The 22562-nt window shown below is 47.2% G+C and overlaps 1 protein-coding gene across 1 annotated transcript; it reads left to right on the top strand.

Annotated features, from left to right (window-relative positions):
• The first annotated feature begins 1775 nt into the window (after nt 1-1775).
• On the top strand, nt 1776-22204 carry LOC104255959 (somatomedin-B and thrombospondin type-1 domain-containing protein-like). The gene is made up of 7 exons (XM_059827418.1): nt 1776-1817; nt 8687-8791; nt 9243-9429; nt 12910-13104; nt 14051-14129; nt 15914-16090; nt 21398-22204. The coding sequence occupies exons 1-7, from the start codon at nt 1776-1778 to the stop codon at nt 21513-21515; spliced, it is 903 nt and encodes a 300-aa protein (XP_059683401.1). The 3' UTR covers nt 21516-22204.
• The last annotated feature ends 358 nt before the right edge of the window (nt 22205-22562 follow it).

Raw genomic sequence — 22562 nt, 5'->3', positions numbered from 1 at the left:
GCTCGGTCAAGTGAGAAGACCCAGTGACAACGGGGAAGTGCCGGCACAAATGGGGCCTATTTGGTAGGTAGGACCCAGCAGGATCAGGCTTTGCTTACAACATTGAAACAGTAATTTCTATGCCACTTGGTAGGCAGGTTGCACCAGATGTGTCTGACTCATTGCATCCATGAGATGCAATGCACTCAGATTATCTCTGGCAGGCGGAGGTGTGGATCAGACCAGGAGTCTTCCCCTTGGTGGACTCCAGGAACTCTGCACAGCAGAGATTAAACTGAGGTCTGTTTTCTGACCTCTTTGGCTTCTTGACAATTGGACCTGTATAAAACAAAGTCAGTGTGACTGTGTGATACAGGCAGCACCTGGACTACAGAGATCCAGGCAGTGTAATCGGAAATCAGTTGCTTTTTCTGTTGATGTAGTTACTAGTGTCAGCTAAAAGCTTGGCTAATGTTGGCAATACTTAACCTGTTTTCCAACTGGGCAATTTAAATTTCTGAAACCTGCATTGTCTAAACCAATTGTCTTTCAGATTTTACCTATCTCTGTCAAATACTAACACATGTTCAGGTTATTGGAGAGATTTATTTAAAGCCAAGGTTTCTTAGGATGTGCAATCAACTGGCAACTTAAAAACAGGACTAGTTATAGTAAGTATATCTGCTTTCTTCTTCAGCTTGTATAGCTCATTACAGAACCTGGTTAATCAGAACAGTTATGTCTGTGTGCAGTGTAATATTTCAAGTACCATATTTAAGCATGCTCTTGAATTTAGAGAGACACCTCAGTGCCCTGCTTAAGCAGTGTCTATACCACTTTAGGATTTGCTTTGCTTTTCTTCCTAACATCTGGGGAGAGATTTAGCAGAGTGAAAAACACGTGGCCTGGATGATAACTGCCTTGAAGAAACTGTACTGAAGACTATTCCCAGCTGGTCCTGTGTTGTACAGGGTCCCAGGGATCAAGTGGTGCTGTGTCACCCTGGAGGCTGATGCTGGAACTTGCATATGACTCATTTGCAATTGCTGATTCATAAAACAGCTCAACTGACTAGACAATTCAGTAAATAAATAAATGGGGCTTTCTTTAGCTGTGGGTGGATTCATTTATCCTGAGTCTTAATGCTGCATGGAAGGACAATACCCATTTTTTATTGTCTCTCTTAGGAAAACCATTACAAAAAAACTTTGATGTTTCTCTTAGATTTATCAGTTACAGAAAATGAAGATGTTTTAGCTATTTCATCTAAGTCTTATGAATAGCCACTTGTGAAAAAAATAAAGGGACCTGGATTCTGGCCTATGCCAAGTTGCAACTGTTGCCTTGTGACTAAAAAGAAGGAGAAATGGTGGCCTGGAGTCCCAGGCTGTTACATTGAGAACACATTAGCCAAAGTAATCAACTTAAGTGAGACAGGACTATCTGGTGGTGACTGGGAGGACTGATCTTGTGGGGTGTGAACTGTACTGCTGTTTCTTCTGTAGCATCTCATGCACACTTGGAGATTCCTCATAGGAAGGGAATAAAATGGTCTGTGCTAAAGAAGACAAAAAGTTTCATCTTCTAGTTGAGCCACAGTTTCTTTGGAGTGAGGAAAGACCTGCTGGGAGAGGTCCCTGACTGTATTATACATGCCCCTGTTGATCTCTTCCATCCTTAAACACCACCAGCAAAATCCCGTGAGCTATAGAAGTGGGAGGCACTGAGCCGCAGTCCGAGTCAGTGAAGGGAAGGAAGGCTGCTGCTGCCTGCCACTCCTGGAGACATCTCACAGCATGGCGTGGGCTGCAGAAGCATTGCTGGAGGATGATGCAAAGGTATGAGGACTGAAGGAGGAGACAGCTGGTGAAAGCATGGGAATGAAGCTAGTTTGGGAGGAATCTGAAAAGTGAGGCACTGCTTTTGATTTAATATGGTAGAGGGTCATGTAGCTTGTGGAATTGATAGAGGATTTTAGGCATTGTGTTCCTTCTGCTAGTGAGCGTGCCTTGTCATGAGGTTATTCTGGATTTAAAAGACTCCCAGTAATGCTTTGTGGAGTCAGGAGTCACCCTGGGCCTTGGCCGACTAGGGGAAAATTCCAGGTTTGACTTGAATGCAAACCTGTTCAAGGCTTTTCTTCTGCTTAGGTGAAGGAATATGTCTTACCTTGTTCATAGAGTCCCCTCTCATGGCTCAGGCTCTCACAAATTGTTCACTTATTTTCTCTTAGGAGAAGAAAACTGGTCCAAACACTCAAAGTACCAGTTCAGAAAAGTTGGCTGGTTTCCTTTGCTTTTCTTTGGGAAAGCAAAAGACCCAGAGAGAAAACAACTAAAAGCTTTTTATTAAAGTATTTATCTTTCCTATTTTCTAAATAAGGCTTCTGGCCACTTTGAACCTTCTCCAGCTTTCATTAAAGATAATAGCTTTTTAATGACAAAGAGTTTGTTTCCTTTATGCCCTGAGGTGAGTCATAGCCCTGCTCTCTCGGGAGAGGCAGTATGTGATGGGGTTGTGTAGTGGCTTTTGGCAGAAGAGAGAAGGCTAACACCCGTGTTCTCTGTGCCTGTGGCCACATCTGAATGAGAGGAGTGGGACTTCCCTACTTCTCTTCTAGCCTGACTTCCCCCCATGGTCTTATAATGCAGTGTTATATATGAGAGAGGAGAAGGCAGAATAAGCAGATCACATTTTCCATGTGTTGGAGTCTGCTGGAGAGACTAGCTTTGACGTGTTGAGATGAAGCCTTTATCAAGGGTGAAGGCTTTTGGGGTTTAAATCCAAGAAGGTGTTTGCTCAGCCATAACTGCTCTGCCGTGGTGTGAATTCTCTCGGCAGTATCTCAAGAGTCTGTGTCTTGGGGACGCTGAAAACCAGCAGATGCTTCGGACCTAGCTGGTCATACAATAGGGCTCTGGAGAAGACTGCTGCCGTCTGCTAGTGCCCTCTAGGCACTCCATCTGGGAAGCTGATGTGGTTCTCTGCAGCCAGCTGAGAGTGAGTTTTACAAGGGTGGCAAAGGCACGTGTGGAGAGGTGTGCAGCAGTCGCTGGCCCCCTGAGCACATGCAGAGAAGTCCAGGTCTAACAAGAAGGGATTTTTTTTCTGGATGAGATGCTATTTGGTCCCTGGGTCAGTAGCCCAGTTCAGGTGTGCTGGCCAAAACTCCCTTCAGTCCTACTGAGATCCCATCCATCCCTCTGTCAGAGTATAGGGCTGTTTCTGGGTGCACTTTGCAGATGGAGTTTAGAACTATTTGGTTCAATGCTCTTCTCTACTTTGGCAAAAGACAGAAGAATCTCAAATGCATGGGCTCATAATCTGATTTTTCTTCAGGAAAATCTCTGAATCTTGCTTGGTATCAACTCTTCTCCCTTGTCTCTGTGTGCTAAAAACTAGCACATGTGTACAGAAGGGGAATGCTGTTTAAAGGTCTTTTCACTTCTATTCTAAGATCTCAAAGGATGCCATGAAGGAGAGAATCGTGGTTCAAGTTTGAAACTCCTCCAAGTAAAGTGGCATTAGGATCCCTGCAGATCTATTCTTTGCTTACTGGTCTTGATAAAAGAAAATTCCACCTGGATCTTTTCTCAAATAAGCCTTTTTTAAGACTCAATGCTTAGTCCTCCTCCCTCTCCTGGCCCCCCAACACTTTTTTCATTATGGCTTTCTGCACAGGGTGCCTGGGGTAAGCAGGCAGGCAGGCATTTTAAAAAAGCAGGAACAGGTGTGAAAGTAAATCAGCCAGCTCCTCTAGTTCTTACTATTATTATTTTGAGTTTGTCAAAAGAGAGAAAAAAAACCTTAATTCTTGCATTGGGATATTGTCACACATGAGACTTCTCTTTCCCTCGGCACTAAGAGCTTGTTATCTGCCTGAGTGAATTTGTTTTCATCTTGGCCTTAAGTGCGTGAATTCATACTGAGTGGGGTGCGTGGGAAAGCAAGACCACATTCACAGCAGCCATTTCTTTTGTTGTCAAAAGTTAGCTAACCTAAAGAAGGACTCGAGAGAAGCAGGACCTGTGAGGTGAGCAGGTGAGGAACTGGATGTTGGAAACGCTGCTGTGGCAGAGAGATCACAAGGGAGGAGCTGCTGAGGCAGAGTCTGGGATGGTGGAACCTCTCCCCGACGCAAACCGCTGGCCAGGCAGCCCCTCCTGGCAGGGTGGCTCTTCAGCCTGTGGGAGAGGTGGTTAAGGGAGAATTCAATGGAGATCTACAAAATCCCAAGTGCCTTGAGAAAGTAAGTGAGAATTGATTGTTCCCTGCCTCTTCCAATACAAGAACTAGGGATTCAGATTAAATTCGCTGATGGTAGGTTCAAAACAACCTCGTGCCCTGTCTAGCGTGGCATACTGCTATGAGAGACTGTGGGTGCTGAAAGTTTACATGGGCTCAAAATGAGATGGGAGAGAACTTGTTTTAAGACATGGACTGAGGCATAGGCACCACCTACTAGGAAATCCTGGAGGGGAAATTACCAGAAAGTGAGAGAGCATTTTGGGGAAATACCACTATACGTTCAAGCTGTCTTGTATTGCCTCCTAGGCATCTGCTATTAGCCACTGTTGAAGATAGATACTGGGGGATATAGGTCTTTATTTTGACCCAGTGCAGCTTTTCTAGTGGATGGATAAACCCTCGGATTTTTATCAGCAACTGTGTGAGTTCAAATCCCAGTTTCTGCTCTGGTATGGGTAGTTCAGCTCTGAGAAGGAGTAAGAGGACACTTTGCACTAGCTTGTGCAAAGGACGTCTTTGATCTGTCTGAAGAAAGAGCTGTGTGCACTGAGCTCGTTTGTTGAGAGCTGGGGCTGGCAGGACTAGGACAGCAGCATCCTCAGGGCCTAGGATGGGATGAAGTGCTGAGACGCTTCAGAGATTTCCTACTGCCAGGGCATGGAGAAGGGAGTTAAACAATTGAATGAAACAAACAGTAAAACCTCAGGTAAATGTATTCAATGGACTAGCCAGGCAGGGTAATCCTGGGAGACAGCCAGGTGTTTCTTGCACGTGTTCCCTGCTTTTCCTGAACTGGAGGCTTTTTTTTTCTCTATCTGCCACACAGAGGGAAGGCTCTGGGATGGGAAAATAATCAACAAACTACAGAATCAGATAAGTGCCGTGAACACAAAACCACAGCAGTTGCTTTGGCCTTGGCGTGAGGCCAGCTTGCCCCTATTCTGCCTGATCAGTCAGGCACAAGCATAATGGACAGTTTGAAAGGGAGAGTTAGTTAAGAATAGCGTGGGGCAGTTCAGTATCTCTTTGGATTCATATTGGTGGTCCTCCCCTCTGCTGCACTTTGTCTCCAGTTCAGGCAAGCAGGGCGTAAGAGCAAATGCTGCTGCTCAGCCAGAGCAGCAGCCTGAGAGAAGCAAGAAGAAACATAGGGCTTGTGTCTGAATATAAATACTGTTGAAAATGAAACAGCCTGTTTCAGAGCATGCTGAAGCATCATTTCATGAAAGGGGATATCCCCAGAAATGGGATGATGGGATAGGAAGAAAAGAGTTGGAAGGTTTTTACATAATTACAAGTTGGGAGCTCAGCTTCCAAAGGGTGGAGGGCTGATGAGAGCTGGCATCCGGTTTTGATTCGTACAAGTGCCATCTGTGGTTAGAGCAAAGTCCCTGGTTATCAACTATCCCAAACAGTCTCAGCCTCTTGCTGGGTTTCCTGGTTTTGGAGTTTTTCTGCTTCTATCGGATTAGATAGTTGGAGGAAGCTTGATCATTTGCCCCAGCTTTTCTTTAAAAACATTATAAAGTTTCTGAGGGTTTCTCTGCTTCCCTGCTGATACTTAAAAGCTGAGAACAAAGTTGCTATGTGCAACTGGAATTCCTCCTGTGCTCCTCTATGCCCAGCAGAATATAGTCTGTTTAGGACCAGGTGTGCTAAAACTCTCACCAGAAAAGCCTGGAAAAGTGTCCCCTTGCATGCTCTGGGCATGAGATAGGAAAGGCAGCAGACCACAGAACAGATTCTGCTGCAGAAATTGATTTTCAAGTTAGTACCTGTTCACAGTAGCAAAAGTGTAGGTGGAAATACTGATCTTTGCCTTCTTTTGGACGAGCATTTTTGCCATTGCTGTTGATTTGCGTCATGTTCTGAAAGCTCATGTGAACTGGTGGTACTTCTTGCTGAAATATAATGAACAAGCAGAGCATCCCGTGTGATAGCCTTGGAGAAGGGTTTGAATGAGCCGGCAGCCTGCTCTCCTGTGGCCTTCACATATCTGTAGAAATCAGCTCCAAGAAATCAGATCACTTGGTTGGCTACTTTCCTTCTATGCTTTTACAGACTTGGCTGTGACAATGGAAAGTACAATCAGACACTCTAAACCAGAACAATATTATTTTTTTTTTTTTTTGGTCCTGCATACTGATAGATTTGCTAGTTTCCTTATTGCTGGAATGCACAGGAATCCAAGTCCTGCACAAGGGACTTAAAGTGCAAGGGGCTGTACAAACACAGAACAAAGAAAATACTGCTATCCTAACACATTTGCAAGGTATGTATAAATTATCAGGTGATAGGGGCATAGAGGCAAAGGGGCGAACACTTGGCAACAGGGTAAACCTGGTAAATCCTATCCAGACTACATAATCACCTTTTTTTTTTTCTGGTATTGGACAGCATTCCCCATTCCACAGATGGGTGGATCAGCTTGTGGTGCAGGCAGCGACACTGATTAACTATCCAGAGTGAAAGTGAGAGTAAGCTTCCCTTTGTCCCTTGGCAGGGACATTCCGTCTGCAACATCCTCCTGCTCATCAGAGTTAATGAAGGGAGCAGGAGAGCCTCTGGGAACTGGGTCAGTGGCAGCTCCAGCACAGTGCAGCTTAATTAAGCAAAGGAAAATGAGCGAGAGGGCAGGAACCCCGCGTGGCCAGCCTGGAAAGCAGCTGCATTTGAACAAGCAGATAAAGCTGCATTTCCACCTGCCCTAGTGAGCTGTCTCTTGATGTTCCCTGTGGGTTGGAAGACACAATCTCTGCTGTCAAGGACAGCCCTGCAAGCTGTTCTACTCCTGAATCTCTCCTTGTAAGATGGACTAGCCACATTTCCTTTCTGTAAAGCACACTTGCTTGGCTCCAATATTCCTCATAGGGCCAACAGTCCCACTTTTAGACTTGGCAATTGTCTTGCAAGAAATCTGTTGCTGAGCTGATGTGATCCAGCACGGCTTGGGCCATGTTTTCCTTGGCTTCTTTAACATTACCATCTTTAGAGCCTGTCAGGGAAAAAAACCCAAACCCTAAAAAATCCCCCAGGGCTATGTCAAACCAGAACAAGGCAGAACTTCTGCTTTCAGACTGGGAATGTGAGATGAGCAACAAAGTTTGCTCCCAAGAACTTTAGGTGGGGGTGGATTGAATATAAACCCTACAGAGATGTCTGGACCCAGATCCAATTTTCCTAACAGCACCAGGTCAGTGAAAATTGCAGTCTTTATGTGGATGCATTGCTTTCTAAAGCTAATTTTCATTCAGTCAGTTCTCTGTGTCTCAGAATAACGTGAAGGTGTTCCTCCTACCTCAACAGTTGTTGGCAGGGAGACTTGGAGCATGGCAGCATCAGTGCTGGAAACAGAAACACCTGGGAAGCGTTCTCTGTTACTGCCCCTCAATTAATTGTGCAAGAGCCACACAGACCTCTGGTTTGTGTTGACTAATTAGCTGAGTAATGCAATCTCCTTTTGAATGTTCTTCCTGTTCTAGATCAAGAATGAGACATTCATTGATTAAATGACTTACCCAGGTCACATAGTGAGTGACTCATTGGCAGAGGCAGGAATTAACACCTGGTATCATTAAATTCCTGCTTCCTGCACCGCATGGCCTCTTATTTCTAGTGCTCTTCTCTCTCCTCTCCTGGCCTTTTTACCTCTCGCCCACTGCAGGATTTATTTACACGTGTGATTTCCAAGGTGACAATATCTGACCACTGCCAAGAAAATGAGACATCTGTCCTTTGCTACAGACATCTGTTCACAAACAAAGAAGCTGAAGTTCCTTTTATTTCTTATCTTTTTGGAACATTTTATCATGTTATGCCTGAGCTGGTGCAGTGTCAGGTCTCTTCTGCTCCCATGCCTGCAGCATTGCACATGATGAAGGTGTTAGCCTGTCCTCTAATAGTATTTTCTGTTTTTCTAGAAGCATCTTTGCTGCAGTCTCCCTGGAGCGGGAACACTCTGCCCATACCCACTGTTAGTACAATAGCATCATCAGTTGCAAAAAAACAGTGGGTAGGTTTTATAAATCCCAGTTCAGTATTCAGCAAGGTATAACATCTGTTGTGATCAATATTTTAGAGCAAGTCTGTTTGATAAGAAGTTACAGTAAAGCCTTTAGCTTCCTATTGAATAGCTAAATAATTCACAGGAGTAGCTCTAATCACTTTAAGCTTCTCACATTTGAAAGTAAGCGGAAAATTCAGAGTAATTCTGTAGAGAGGCAGTATAGCCAGCTGGATCGTGTTTCTTGCAAGCTGCTGTACTGGGAATGAAGTACTTTCAGGTTTTTAATGGCTCCTGAGGTATGCTGGAGTCAAATCTGGCAAAAAATGGTCTTTTTTATAATTTGTTTTTGATGATGAGCTTCATGATAATTTGGCTGGTAAGTGCTAGCAGTCAGTGCAGAAATTATATCCTTTAGTATACCCTTTGAAGTTATACGCTTAGTTATATCCTTAGAAGCCTTCAGAAATGGAACTATCGGATGCATGGGCATCACGAGATGCCACAGAGGTTAAGGCAAAGGAACGTTATGGTAGCGCCAGGAAACTAAAGGGTACTTGCGTAAAGAGCGGCTGGTGCTGTCAGCCGGCGGTTCGGGCAGCCGGCACAGCTGTCCCCGCCGCCCGGCACCCAGCGCAGGCAGCCCAGGCGCTGCCCCGCCACACCCGCCCGGGTAAGGCCCTGCGGAGCGCGCTCTGCCCGGGACGGGGACGCCGGTGGCACCGAGCGGCCCCGGGAGGAGGCGGCCGCCGCGGGGCTCGCTCCGCCGCAGCGCCCCAGCCCCGCCGCCCGGCCCGGCCCGCCCCGCCGCCTTCCCCCGTTCAGCGGCGGGGCCGGGGCGCGGGGGGAGGCGGGCCGCCTCCTTCCCCCTCAGCGCCCACTCCCGGCGCCTTTAAGCCGGCGACCGGGCCGGGCTGCGGGGAGTGGAGGTCGGGGAAGGCGCCGCGCCGCCATGGCGGGGTGCCCGCGCTGGGCCGCCGCCCTGGCGCTGCTGCTGCCGCCGGCGCTGCTGCTGCTGCCGGCCCTGCCCCGCCGCGCCGCCGCCGGCTGCGCCGCCCGCGGGCTGTGCTGCCCGGGCCGCGACCCGGCCTGCCTGAGCGCCGGCTGGCGGCCCGACGGCTCCCACGGGCCCTGCTACTGCGACCAGGCGTGCGCCCGCACCCTCGACTGCTGCCACGACTACGCCGAGGCCTGCCCAGGTGAGTGGCCGGCGCGGCCGCGGCCGCTCCCGGGTCCGGCTGTCCCCGCTGCCTGCCGAGCCCACCGGCACCTGCCGGCCCTCGGGGCTCCGGCCGCCTGGCTGCGTCCGGGAGCGCCGCCGGGCTCTGCTTTGCTCGTGGGCAAAGCAAGAGGGGGCAGGCGGGGATGCGGGTGGCCGAAGGCGGGATGCTGCAGGCACTTTGCTCCCCGCCGCGGTTGCGGTTCTCGGAGATGCTGGCGTCCCCCCGGCGCAGAGAGCTGGCAGGGCGCGTCAGGATGCTGCGTGTTTGTACAGGACAGAAACGTGAAATGGGACGTTTCCTGACTGAGTCAGAATCCCCCAATCCCTCTCCCTCGTGTGGGTCGAATTACTACGGATGGGATCAAATCTGCTGCTCCTATTAGTCCGTGCTTCCCTGCCAAAGCCATCGCGGCTGCAGCTCCAGCATTTGGTCCGGCAAGAGCCTCGAGCGCAGTGCTGGTGCCGCGGAGTGCTGGGGTCCCCGGGCAGCGCTCCCTCCATAAATGTCTCCTGCCCAAGTGTGGATGCGAGTGAAGGAGTTAAGTTATTTCAGTGAGTGGTGCGATCTCGTATTCCCTTCCCACAAAGAGCATCCTCAAGGAGTCTTCTCTGCTCACATAATGCCTTTTTTAACCTGCATAGCTGTGCCTTAGCAGAGTTTTGCTCTAGGCAGATGGGCAGACGTTCCTGTGATTTAATTGCCTTTTTCCTTTCAAGAGAGAGGTGGAAAATGGGTGGGAAATGAGTTCGTTCCAAGGTGATTTAAACAAGGTCTGTCTGTGAATGAGGACAGGCCGGCGGGTCCGGAGACCAACAGCTCCCGACTGCAGCAGAGAGCAGCGAGCGTACCTGTGCCTCCCCCGCGACCCCATGAACCTGCCCCCTCTCTGCCCGCAGGCAGGCACCCCAGTCTGCAGGGAGGGTGCTGCCTGGGTGTCGGGGCTGCCGGGGGAGGGCCGCCTTGGTGCTGGATGCCCCAGCGCCTTTGGTGTCTGAACACGGTCGGGCTCTCGGGTGCCCCTTCAGCACCGCTGCGCCCGACTCCTGCTGCTCTCGGCCGCCGTCTGGGACGACGGGGGTGGACCGGACCGCCTCGTGCCCCTACTTCGTAGTACGGAAGAGCAACAAGAGACATGTGTTTGCAGGCCCTTGTCACGCACCGCGAGGGCGGCAGCGGGCAGCGCCACTGCCTCCCGCTCTGGGCACCTGCGGCGGTCCCGCTGTCCCCGCCGCGCCGCGCCGCGCCCTCCCAGCGCGCTGCCATCCCGTGGCTCGCCGGGGGAACAACAGCACCCTGCTGCCGGAGGTCAGGCGGGAAAGGCGGTTTGGTGCAGGATGGGATGCTTCTGCGTGAGTTAGTTCTTGTGAGTCGTTTGTGCTGGATGTAAGGGAGCCAGTTCTACTTCGACTTGTATTGCCTTCGTAGCCTTTTGTCGGTAGTTTTCTTTCTCCCACCACTAAAGAGCTACTTTATCAAACTGACTTGTACAGCAAAATATTAAGGCAAAGGCATTACTACCTGACACCAAACAAAACTGAAGAAAGCAGAATATTCCGAATAAATCAGATGCACCAAAGGATTATAATGTTGGGCAGCCTACAATCCAATGCACAGGGTTTTTTTTGTGGTGCATTGCTGCATGTATGAAATGTCTCGATTACTTAGATAATTGATTTAATTCCTAATCTTTGAATAGATTTAAAAAGCTGTTTGTGGTGACTTTAGACAAAGAAGAAAAGCAATAGCATTTGAAAGATCTTCCTACAGTTTCTGAAGACAAGGGCAGTTTCAAATTAGGTTAATGCAGTAATTAGGGGTTATCTGTGTTCCATGGGAGAATAAATTGAAGTATCAAGCTTGACCTCTTCAGAAAGGCTGGGATTTGCAACAGCATTTAGCAGCTTATGACCCAATGAAATCAGTGGGACTCAAGGCTTTTGAATGCCTTTGTAAATCAGAGTGCGAATGTCTTTTACTGTAAGGTGCTGAGCATAGTGGCTCTTAATGGATTTGAATGGGCTCATCTGCATCTTTAAATTGAGTGAGAGATTAGTAGTGGAGCTGGACGCAGAACCGAGGAGTTCCTCGTGCCTGAACTCAGTGTCATGGGTCAAATATTTCTGTCCTTGGGTAGTTTGCCTCTTGAGTACTCACAGGGAGTTTGGTGGAAGGTAGCTTCCAAGTGCAGCCCTTCTCTTAGTGTATCTAAGGTGGTGCATGCTGGCCTTTAGCTGGTCCCTGTGAGCGTGAGGCACCCAGTCGCTGAACCAGCAAGGTAGGAAACCTGGTAAGACACCTATTCACTGGTACTACTGAAGTTTTATGTTCTTAGAAGTGCTGGTGTGGTGTATTGTCATACACTGGCCCAGCTCAGTCACAAGATACAGAAATGCAAGGAGAGGGACTGCAGCCAACTGAGAATATGTGGGGGAAAAAATAATATATGAGTCTAGGCTGACCTGCAGGTCTTTTTCTCCAAAGGTATTGTTCTTGATGGTTAGGTTGTGTTGGTTAAGTACAACTGATCAAGTGTATCATGGACTACGGTTCCAGATTGCCTTTGAGAGAGACCAGCAGGTAAATGCTCTTGTGCTTGAGTGATACCTGTTCTTCATAGTTCTCTCCAAAGATGCAATCCTATGAAACTCAACTATGGGCATGCTCATGGGGAAGAGGTCACAAAAGGAGATATGTGACACAGGGAATGGTACCAATGTGTTTCAGACCGAATGGATGGAATGTTGAATGCTGAAGGAAGACATTTCTTTAGCTGCATGGAGGCCAAAGCTTGGGAGTTTAGCACCGTGGATACTATGTGAGAGCAAGTAGTGATGCTCAATGATGTGAAGATTTTTGAAGTGTTACTTAGTGCAGGTTACCAAAATTTAAAGTCATGAGTCGCATGCTCAGAATATTCTGGGATTGCTTCCAACACGTATAAAGCAGAAGCCATTGTATTTAATTTTGATTCTTGAACTCAACTCCAGCCTGCCATGCGATGGTCCAAACTCCACGGCCGGTCAGCATTTGCTGTGTGACATCTCACAAGAGAAGCCAGTAAGATTTCAGGCCTTGTCTGCGTGAAGGGTTGACAACACCCTCCCTTTCGTCCTGCTCTTTATCCTGCTCTTCCCCTACCACTCAGTTTAACTTTGTCTAGTTTTAAAACTTTTCTCAGTTCACCCAGTGCAGGTCCCAGTTTGCAGGGGAGGCTTGCAGTGGTGTAGGAGAGGGAGGTGACTGGCCCCATGTAGACTAGCCTGGATGGCTGGAGCTTCTGGGCCGGTAGTTTCCTGGGAAAAGAGCTACTGGGAACTGCCCAACACAACTGTGGGACAGGGGTGAAATAAAGAAGGTTGTATTGAGCTATGTCGAAAAGTGTCTTTTCTGGAGAAGGCATGTCCCTGGCATAATTTCTGTAACCTTCTACATCCCTGTTTGTTACGCTTCCTCCAGTTATCCCCTGTGTCGTATCTCAGTGGAGTGTCTGGAGTGGCTGCGCAGAGCCTTGCAAGACAACGTATCGTCTTCGGAGGAGGCACATCATCCAGGAGCCCAGGAATGGAGGAGAGGCATGCCCTCCTCTGGAGGAGAGGGCTGGCTGCGTGGAGTACTGGACTCAGCAAGGAACAGAGTGCAAACAGTCCCTGAGTAAGTCCACTGAAAACGTTTAAGTGTCTGCATAATCGTGGGGAGGACTCTTGTGTGGGTCAGCAGAGCTGGTCGTTCTTTACTGCATTTGAAAAGAGTTGGTTTCAGACACCAGCATGTTTGCTGTGGGCCTGTCTGGTGTAATTGAGAACTGAGCTCTTCACACAGGGGCTTAGAGATATCTTTCCTGGGACAGTATTTGAAAGTAGTGCCTGCTGTTTGCTGTGATCTTCTGTGTTTCAAAAGTGAAATATTACAGGCCTGTTGTGATCTCACTTATACAAGTGTAAATCTCTGGCAATTTTGATAGAGTTGGTAGATTTATGCTTGTTTAAAACTTCTGTAAGTGGGTGTTGAGCACTTTTTTTTTCTTTATATTTTTTTTTTTATTTTATGAGTCGTCTGCAAAAAGTCATGAAGGAGTGATACCCATCAAAGGCAAGGTATGACTTCTCTGTACTGGAGCAGAGCGTGGGCAGAGGAGACCTCCAACTAGTTTCTGGAGAAAAAGCCTGTTTTCAGTTTGTTCAAATCACCTTTTCATAACATACCTTTAATGATTTTTAGAAGAACTGCTTGTCATTTTTGCTGGTATTTTGGGGTCAAATTCTGTCCAGTCTGGATGTTGGCTACAACTGGCTTCTTCAAACCTGTTGAGAGTTGGTATTAAGTGAATATTGCCTCCCCCCTCTGTCTTTTGGGTGTGCCTGATAAGTAGGCTTTCTCTGCTCAGGCAAACATCTGGCAACAATACAGATTCTCTTTTCGGTGAAATGGTTGATGGTCACAGAGAATACGAAAATACAAAGTTAGAATTGTTTTTGTCTCCTGCTGAAGATAAAACCGTATGACATTAAAGGCCCATCTTTACTGTTTTTCAGACATAAACAGCCTTAGTGCAGTATTGCCACTTACGCTATGTACTCTTTCTCTTTGATATACACAGTCCCAGCATTAATAACAACTGGAGGGTTTGGAAAAGCGCGGAAAAAAAGAGCTGCAGCTGATGGCAATGAAAGACCAGGGTAAGTTGGAGGCTCAGCACAGAGACTCAGTCATACTGCCCCTTCACTGTCTCTCTGGTTGCAGTTTTGGGCCTAGCTTTTTGCCGATGAGATCGGCATTTCCCAGCAGAAGGGCGGCACTTCACTAGAGCAGGGTGCTGCTCTCCCCTCAGCGACAGCAGTATCTGCAGTGCGTCTGAAGGCTGTGGGACTGCCTTAATGCAAGGCCAATACAAGAGTGAAATGCAGCTCTTCGTTCATGGCATCGCTGCTGTTTAAGGTTGTGTGATCAAAAAGCCAAAGACCATTCACTTCAGCTCTTCCCAATGTGGAATCTGGAGCAGTTTGAACTTTTTTACATAAATGGGGTAAATTCTCAGGGGCCAGAGTTTGCTGTCTTGTGGCATGGGAAGCACATCCCTCTCCCATTTCAGCCCCTCTTGGCTGTAGCACTGCCTGTTTTCCCCTGCAGCACTGTTGCATGGCACAGGTACAGGCAGGGTTATGCAGAAAGCTCTGTTGCATTTTACTTTTTGAGCCACAGCCATCTCTGTGTGTGCTGCTCTGCCTCCGGGCTGGTGCCTCGAACACAGGGGAGCTGTCCCAGTCCTCTTCTTTCCCAGTGGGGGTCATCACTGGCAGCAACACCGTGCTGATGGGAAAGGTTATCTTCCACTTTGTAACCCCTTGTACACAGCTTTGCAAGCTAGTTATTCCCCAGGGATTCTTATCGCAGTCCCTGTTTCTTGTTGAGAGCTGCCATTTCTGTAAACACTGTGGAGTTTCCCAGAGCTGCTCTTGCAGCATGAAGTAGCCATGCGCTTGTTGATTTATTGCCCCACATGCTGCTGTATATGTAAGTATTTCCATAGTGCGTGGGTGCATCCATCCCCCTCACTTAAGCGATTGAAGGAAAGAGCATCTGTTCACCCTAAGCCTCCCTTGGATCCTCATTAGTTGAGCCTTCTCCCTGTAAAATTCAAAAACGTGAGCACAGCTCTATTGCACACATATTTACCCTTGCTGTCTTTCCCTCAGATAAGACAAGGAAGCAAACTGCTCACATGGTTCAGTGTGCTACTTGAAGGTGTTTGGAAATCCCCTGATGACTGATACAGAACCAGTCTAGACTAGAACCCAATTCTCTGCTGTGTTTATAGACGATTAGTGAACTTCCTTGGTTTTCCCCTCCAAACAAGGCCAGGTTTTTTGGGCTTTCCTCTCAGGCTGGGTTAAAATCAGAAGCACAGAAAGTCGGAGCAGGGCAGAAGTGCTGTGTCAATCTGGTAGGCTTCCCACTGAGATATGCCAGCCTCAGTCTGTCTCTAGGAGGGAGATCATCACAAGGGAAAACTTTACAGACTGAATCTTAGCTCCTGTGGGAAGTTGCTCTACAAAACCCATTGTAAGTAACAGAGTAGATGATTGACAGAGAAAGTGTGGTTTAGCAAATGGATACCAGACTTGGAATCAGAAGACCTGTCTGTTGGTTTTTTTGGCTTTAGTCAAATGTTTGACCAATCTGTGTGTCTATTTGTAAAAACAGATGCCAGTAATATCTGATATTTTTCGATGTGTCAGTTGAAAACGCCAGCAGAGTAGTTTTATTCACCATTTAACCTTGTCAAACTACAGGTACACCACATATTCTGGTTTTTATGACCTTGGGGGTGGTTTTTGTTTGGGTTTTTTTGTTTTTTCTTTATTAGTGATCTATGGTCACCCAGTTTAGTCTGGCTCTTCCAGTCCTGTGGAGGGCTCTAATCTGGTTATTGAGCTAACCTACTCGGTTATTTTGTTTGCAGGTACTGCGTTGAATTCCAGCTTGTGGCCATCACGCCGGGCTGCTTGCACAGCCGCCACTCGTACACTCACTGGATGCAGTATCTCAGGGAGGGCCACACCGTCTGCGTGGAGTGTCAGCACCCGGCTTTGGACTCCAGAAGTCTACATTGTTACGGGGATGGCAGTGGAAGCAAAAAGTAAGAGTCTTAGCTTTTGTTTTCATGTTGAATTTTTCATTCTTCTCCCTTGATCCCAGTTTCATAATGTGCTGCATGCAGCTCTCTGGAGCACTCTACATATATTAACTGGTCTTTGTTGCACACCATGAGTTTCCTGCAGAGATGAAATGACCTGGTGAAGCTCATGTATTAAACCAGTGACAGAGCCAGGACTGAAGTGTGGGAGTACCTGCACTTAGTCTGCTAAACCTCACTTTTAAGTGTCACAGTTGTGGAGTTTTTTTGTTTTAAAGACACTCCAGCCATGCTTCTAAGGTTAACAGTCCTGTCAGATGTCAAATAAAACCAAATCTGTTTCTGTTTTTTAAGCACTGGGGATTTTGTTTCTACAAGTGACTCTTTATGAGTATTTCTGGCGAGTGGCAGCTGGCTTAGGGACTAGGGGTATGTGCTGGCACCTGAGGTTGGATGGAAGTACTGTTAAATCTTTGCACTTTCAGCATCCTTTCCCTGGAAAGCTGAAGAAGCTTTGGGATGATTGATGGGGACCACCCAGGTTGTACAAATTGGGCAGACTCCAGCAAAGATGAAGGGAATGGCTTGAAGCTGCGAAACACATCTGTGGCAGAGCCAGCAACAGAGGAGTTCTGGCTCCCAAGCCTCTGCTGTGGTCACTGGAGGCACAGCTTCTGCACTGCTTTTATCCTGATACTCTTAACCCCGTTGTTAGTTTATTAAAGACATCCTCTGAAACTGGTTAGCAGCTCTGCCTGAGAAAATCATTGCCCATCAGTGCTGGGCAGGGATATTTTTAAAACTTATATAAATGTTGAAGTAAGCACATTCATTTTAATTAGAAACTCTAAACTAGGATTGTCAGGCCTCAAGCACACAATGTTTTCTATTAGCAAGACTGCCAATAATGGCCTTTTTAGGCAGGGGTTTTCTCAGGCTTTTAGTAAGCGGAAGCCACGTTAGAGTCTTTTCTTTCCCTGCCTCAGCTTGTTATGTACAAAGGTTCCAAAAGCTTTTAGATAAAGAAGAAAAAAATCTTAACTGGTGTGGTCAGGAGTAGCTCTTACCTGCATTCAACATGTAAATGATTATAAAAGCTTACAATAATGTTATTTTAGTAAAACCCTGGAGCCAGACAGGAACATCAGATTAAGTGAAATAAAAAAATATATTCAGGAATTAATTTCCTCATTGGGCTGCAAAAAGAGGAGAGCATTTTAATCCACCTGATCTGATGAACAGCACTGTACGTGGAGTGGAAGCACAAAGAAAATGGGACTGTGTCCTTTAGGAATGACGATCTGATCATCAGGTGTTGGGAAGCTGAAGGCTGGAGAGGGGTAGCGATAAAAGGGTTGGAGTGAACGGTGACTGGTTCACTGAAGTCAGGACTCAGCCCACATCTCAGCAGATGGCTTAAATCCATCCCAATTGAGCAGAGACTAGAAATTGTTCCCAGAGTCTTGCTGGATGTCTGTAGGATGAACTGGTGGGTCCATTTCATTATAGGCATGTGAGCGCCAGCAGAGAAGCCAACTTTTAACACAGCGAGCTTTTACGCCTCCAGCATTGCTGCCTATAATGTCAAATGAAGTCATGTCTGTGGCATTTTCTAGGCAGGTATGAGCTCTCTATGTGTGTGCCAAGCTGAGGTACTGTGTGTGTTTACTTGGGTTCATTGCCAGGTGTCCTGGTTTCGGCTGAGATGGAGTTAATTTTCTTCCCAGTAGCTGGTATAGTACTGTGTTTTGGATTTAGGATGAGAATAATGTTGATAACACACTGACGTTTTAGTTGTTGCTGAGCAATGCTTATATTAAGTCAAGGATTTTTCAGCTTCTCGCGTGACCCTGCCAGGTGCACAAGAAGCTGGGAGGGGGCACAGCCAGGATGGCTGACCCACACTGGCCAAAGGGATATTCCATAACATAAGGCGTCACACTGAAAAAAAAGGGGAGCACGGCCACTGCTTGGGAACGGGCTGGGCATCAGTCAGAGGGTGGTGAGCAATTGCACTGTGCATCACTTGTTCTGTATATTCTGCCATTATTATTATTATTGTCTTCCTTTTCTATCCTGTTAAACTGTTTTTATTTCAACCCACGAGTTTTACTTTTTCTCCGATTCTCTCTCCCGTCTGACTGCAGGTGGGGGGGAGTGAGTGAGTGAGCGGCTGTGTGGTGCTTAATTGCCGGCTGGGGTTAAACCACGACACCAGGGTAGTAATGTAGGCTTGGAGGACAGGCAGGGCTGGCCGAAGCAGTGGACAAAGCTCCTGTCTACAAAAGGCAATGGAGATGCACTCCACGCCTCCTTGAACCAGCAATGCTGGGCAGCTTTGTCAGAGATGAATGCGTGGCTGGCAGGTGGAACATGAATGATGTCTCTGGTCTGCAGCTTCCTCATCCTGTGTGTGTGTGTGAAGCCTCCCTTACACTTCACACGGATCTTTTAGATAACTCTCACGTATTCCCTAGAGAGGTAACCTCCAGGGCATGGTCTGGTGTTCTTTATCATTATTTGATCTTATAGTGGTGGGTCAAGGAGATTGTTGTCCAGGGCTGGGTATCTTGCTTGATTTTCTTGATATCAACCTCTCAAGTGCAAGTATTTACTATAGGTATTCTTTATATGAACAGAGCTATCCCCTAATTTGTTTCCAGAAATAATATACTTTTTTTACCAGGTTGCATGGAGGAAAAAAATTACCTCTGTGATCTCTGAGAAGAAATTGGACTGTTGGTAGGAACAGCCATTGAGTGGGATGAGGGAAATGTCTGTGAAAAGGCTTCTGCCTTCTGTTAGAGTAAGTGGCCATATCTGAGCATGTAGCCTTGCGAGGGAGCAGTTGCATGGTGAGGTCCTCAGGCTGGAATTCGCTGGCCAGATGCAGAGGGCATAAATGTGATGCTTGTAAAGAAAGGTGGAAGAAGATGGGAAAGCAACTGTTGCCCTGAGAAAGAGGATGGTGGGAGGCCAAAGCTGACGCCAGAGCCTAGGATGCAGCATGTGTTGAGTTTGCCTAGATCTGCTCGCAAGTCTCTGGCTCTATACTCAGTTCATCGTCATTTTGAAATTTTGCTGCTGTAACTCTGCCAGGAGACGCGGACAGTTTGTGGTAACCTCAGAGCGGTGGTTATGCCGGCTGGCCTGTGCCATCGTGCGCTGGCCTGGGTCTCCGGGGCTGCTGGCTGAGGCTGTGCGGGGAAGCATGCACAGCTGCCACATCCCACCCACGCCGTGCCTGCGCTTTGCTTCTCGCCCTGTCAGTTTGGCAGCTTGTGCCAGCGTTTAGTTCCCCGAGATATTGTTCCAAGAGTGACTCTCAGGAAGGAAAACATCTGACAGAGTTTAAAATAAACTCAGCAACGCTGATATATTTTGATGAGTATTTCCTAATTATCTTCTTGTGTCTAAGTGGAGTCTGGCTTATAAATGCTTCAAGTTAAAGAGAGATGATAGTTATCTGTGCCTTCCACCTGTCTCCCACTCTGTGGAAGATGCTAGTTCATTTTAACCCCTGTTATGCAAGCTCAGGAGGTTTCCCAAAGTCCTTGATTTATGGCCAGATCTGTGGCCGTCAGGTGAGGATAGCTAGGATAATCTAGCTTGCACTGCCTTCTTTCTTCTAGAGGTTATGAGATAAACAAGGCAGAGCATCGAGCCAGCAAATTGATCTGTTAATTTTGGATCGTCCTCTGAAAGATCTACAAATAAAGCACAGATTTGACATCTGTGAAATTGTTACTCAGCCTGTGTCTAGGAGGATCAGCTGCTCTCCATCATCTGGAGCAAGATGTGGCGGTTGTAGCACATAAATGTCCAGACTGCAGCAGTTTATGCCCATGCTCATGGGCGGAGGGAGACAGAGGATGGATGGACTTGATTTATAGCAAAGGCAGTATTTGCCTTCCCCACCAGCAAGGTGAGAGTAAGTAAGTTTAGCTTATGTGTTTAAGGAGTAAAGCCTTTTAAAGGTAAAGCTGCAGCCCAGAGTTTTGAAGGGTATGGGACTGCTCTGTGCACAGCCTGCTTTATCTGGGATCTTAATCCTCTCTGCACAGATTCTGGTATTTTGAAATGACCCCGAGCCAAAAGAAAAACACAGTGAGCCTTTTCCAACCATGTGTGATACATAACACCCTGCTCTGGAGCATGACATCTCATTAAACCAAGGGCAGGGTTATCTTTGTGGAGCTAGAGCAGTAATTCCAGTTTCCACGGAACTATAAAACAAGCAGAAGTGAGGGGTCTATTGGGCTATTCTGTGGGCAGCTGTCTGCAAAGGGCAAGAGTTGATCCAGTTGTGGTATTTGTGCTTCTCTAAAGGTCAGGGCTGGGACATACTGATGTGAGGAATTCCCTTAAACCACTAAATGCTAAAATGTGGGAAGGGGCACAGTGCTATAGCAAAATTTCAGTTTCTGTGGCCGTTAGGCCAGCATTGCTTGTGCAGCCACTGATTGTGAAAAATGGCCTGTGGATCTGCTTGGTTGTTTTAATAGGATATTTCTCTGTTCAGTTCTGGTCAATGTATTGTTGCACTGCCTGGGAGAAAAGGGGTGGGTGGTTGGGTGGGTTGGTTGGTTGGTTGGGTTTTTTGTCCTCTACTTAAGAGGCCTGTGAGTAACCTTATTCCAACACTTGTGGGTCTAGTACCTCCAGCCAGCTGCCATCCAGAAGCTGAGTAGGTGCGTAGCTCTTAGCAAGGCGGAAAAGCTTAGGCAAGTGTTATACTAACGTGGTTATCCAGAGATGCTCATGTCCCGGCACCAGCTCACACAGACATGTGCTGTGTATTGCATGCTAGGTACTTATTCAGCATCTCGATGGCTACAGGTCACAATAGAGCTCTGCCTGCTGCGAGGGAGCATGGTGTTCTAAAGAAAAATGGAGAAAGATGTGTTTTGCCCGCTTTGCAATCTTTCAAGTGTTTCAGTACAGTTGTTATGGGCATGTCAGTGTGCTTTGTGAGTTGTTGCATGCAATGATGGGCACCTCAAGGGAATGTCTCTGTGAATACTTCTGGACTTAACATCTACAGTATGTGCTGCTCTGGGTTTTTCCAGTCCAGTGTTCCTATGAGGACTGATTGTGGCTTTACTTCACAGTATTATAATCCTATGGGGGTCACTGTGTTCGCTTCTTCTTTACAGTGGTAGAAAAGCAGAATTGGGTCCACGCAGTGAAATTTGATATTAGCAAACTGAATGGGATTTACTGGGCGATTTAAGCCCTTGTTGTACAAGTGGCTTCCCTGCAGCAGAGGTGCAGCACATTAACTTTCTCCCTCTTATGATTGTGTTTCAGGAATCAGCTGCTGCACTGGCAGGCGGTAGGGAACTCTCAATGCAAGGGAACCTGGAAGAGAATTCGCCAGCTGGACACTTGCTCCTGTCCTTCTGTTCACAGCTTCTTGTTCATCTAACTTCTCCTGACAGTCCCAGCAAGCGAGCGCTGTGATGACTTGTCTGGCACAAACGTGTGGCAGCAGTAGTAACTGCAACCAAAACAATGACTTCTCCATGCCAGAGGCTATACCGCTTAATTTCAAGAGGTTGCTGTCTGCACTGGGGCATCCTGATCCTCTCTGTCCGTGTGGACTCCTCGATTTCCAAAGAAATCAGGCTGGCTGTGAAGTGCCAATCTCTTTCTGCACAACCATTCCTGCTGGCCCTTCTGCCTGAGAGAGACTTGTCTGACCCTGATGACTTCTTGCAAATTTCCCCTTTCTTGAGAGGAACGAGAATTAACCAAATAAGAAATCAGACAAAAAAGGCCATAAGAGCCCAGGTTGAATTACTATTTTTCCAAAGGCTCAATGAAGAATCAACAATGCAAAATAAATTAACTCAAGTGCCTTCTTTTCATGGCAATGGCACTTCTTTGTGGGTGCGTCCTGCTTGTGCTTATATATCTTTTCCTTTTGTTTTCACCCTCCCTGGTCTCACCATTTCATATTGATCCTCAGTCTACTTAGATAATGGCAAAACTTAGAAATGAGCCCGTTCAAATCTATGAGAATAGAAGGTACCAGAGATAAATGGGCCCTTGGACTTCAGGTTTCAAGGAGCACCTCCAAGTTGCCCAAAAATGCAGTGTTGTCCTGGGGCTGTAAATAGGAAGTCATCCCAGCTGTACCAGGAGGGCTAGCTATAGCCTTGTATTTTCGACTGGAAAATATTGGAAATATTATTTTATATTCTGCTGATTTATATTCATACTTTTCTATAAATGAGAATAAAGGAGACTGGAGACATTCTCCCAGTGTGTGTCTATTGATCTGTGTAGTGCCATCTCTTTAGTGCCTGAACCTGCCTAATTTGTTCCAGCCAATCTTGCTGCTGACTCCTCTGCTCCAGCAGGTAAGACTGGAGGACAAGTCACTGCTGTCCAGTTCTACTCAGGATTTACAGGTGGAAGTCCAGCACCATGACCTACGACTATGTGATATTTCTTTTAATATACACATAGT

Source organism: Gavia stellata, chromosome 20 (genome assembly GCF_030936135.1).
Source record: "Gavia stellata isolate bGavSte3 chromosome 20, bGavSte3.hap2, whole genome shotgun sequence".
NCBI lineage: Eukaryota > Metazoa > Chordata > Aves > Gaviiformes > Gaviidae > Gavia > Gavia stellata.
Note: the sequence above shows the minus strand (reverse complement) of the source record. Positions and strands in the feature narration are given on the sequence as shown.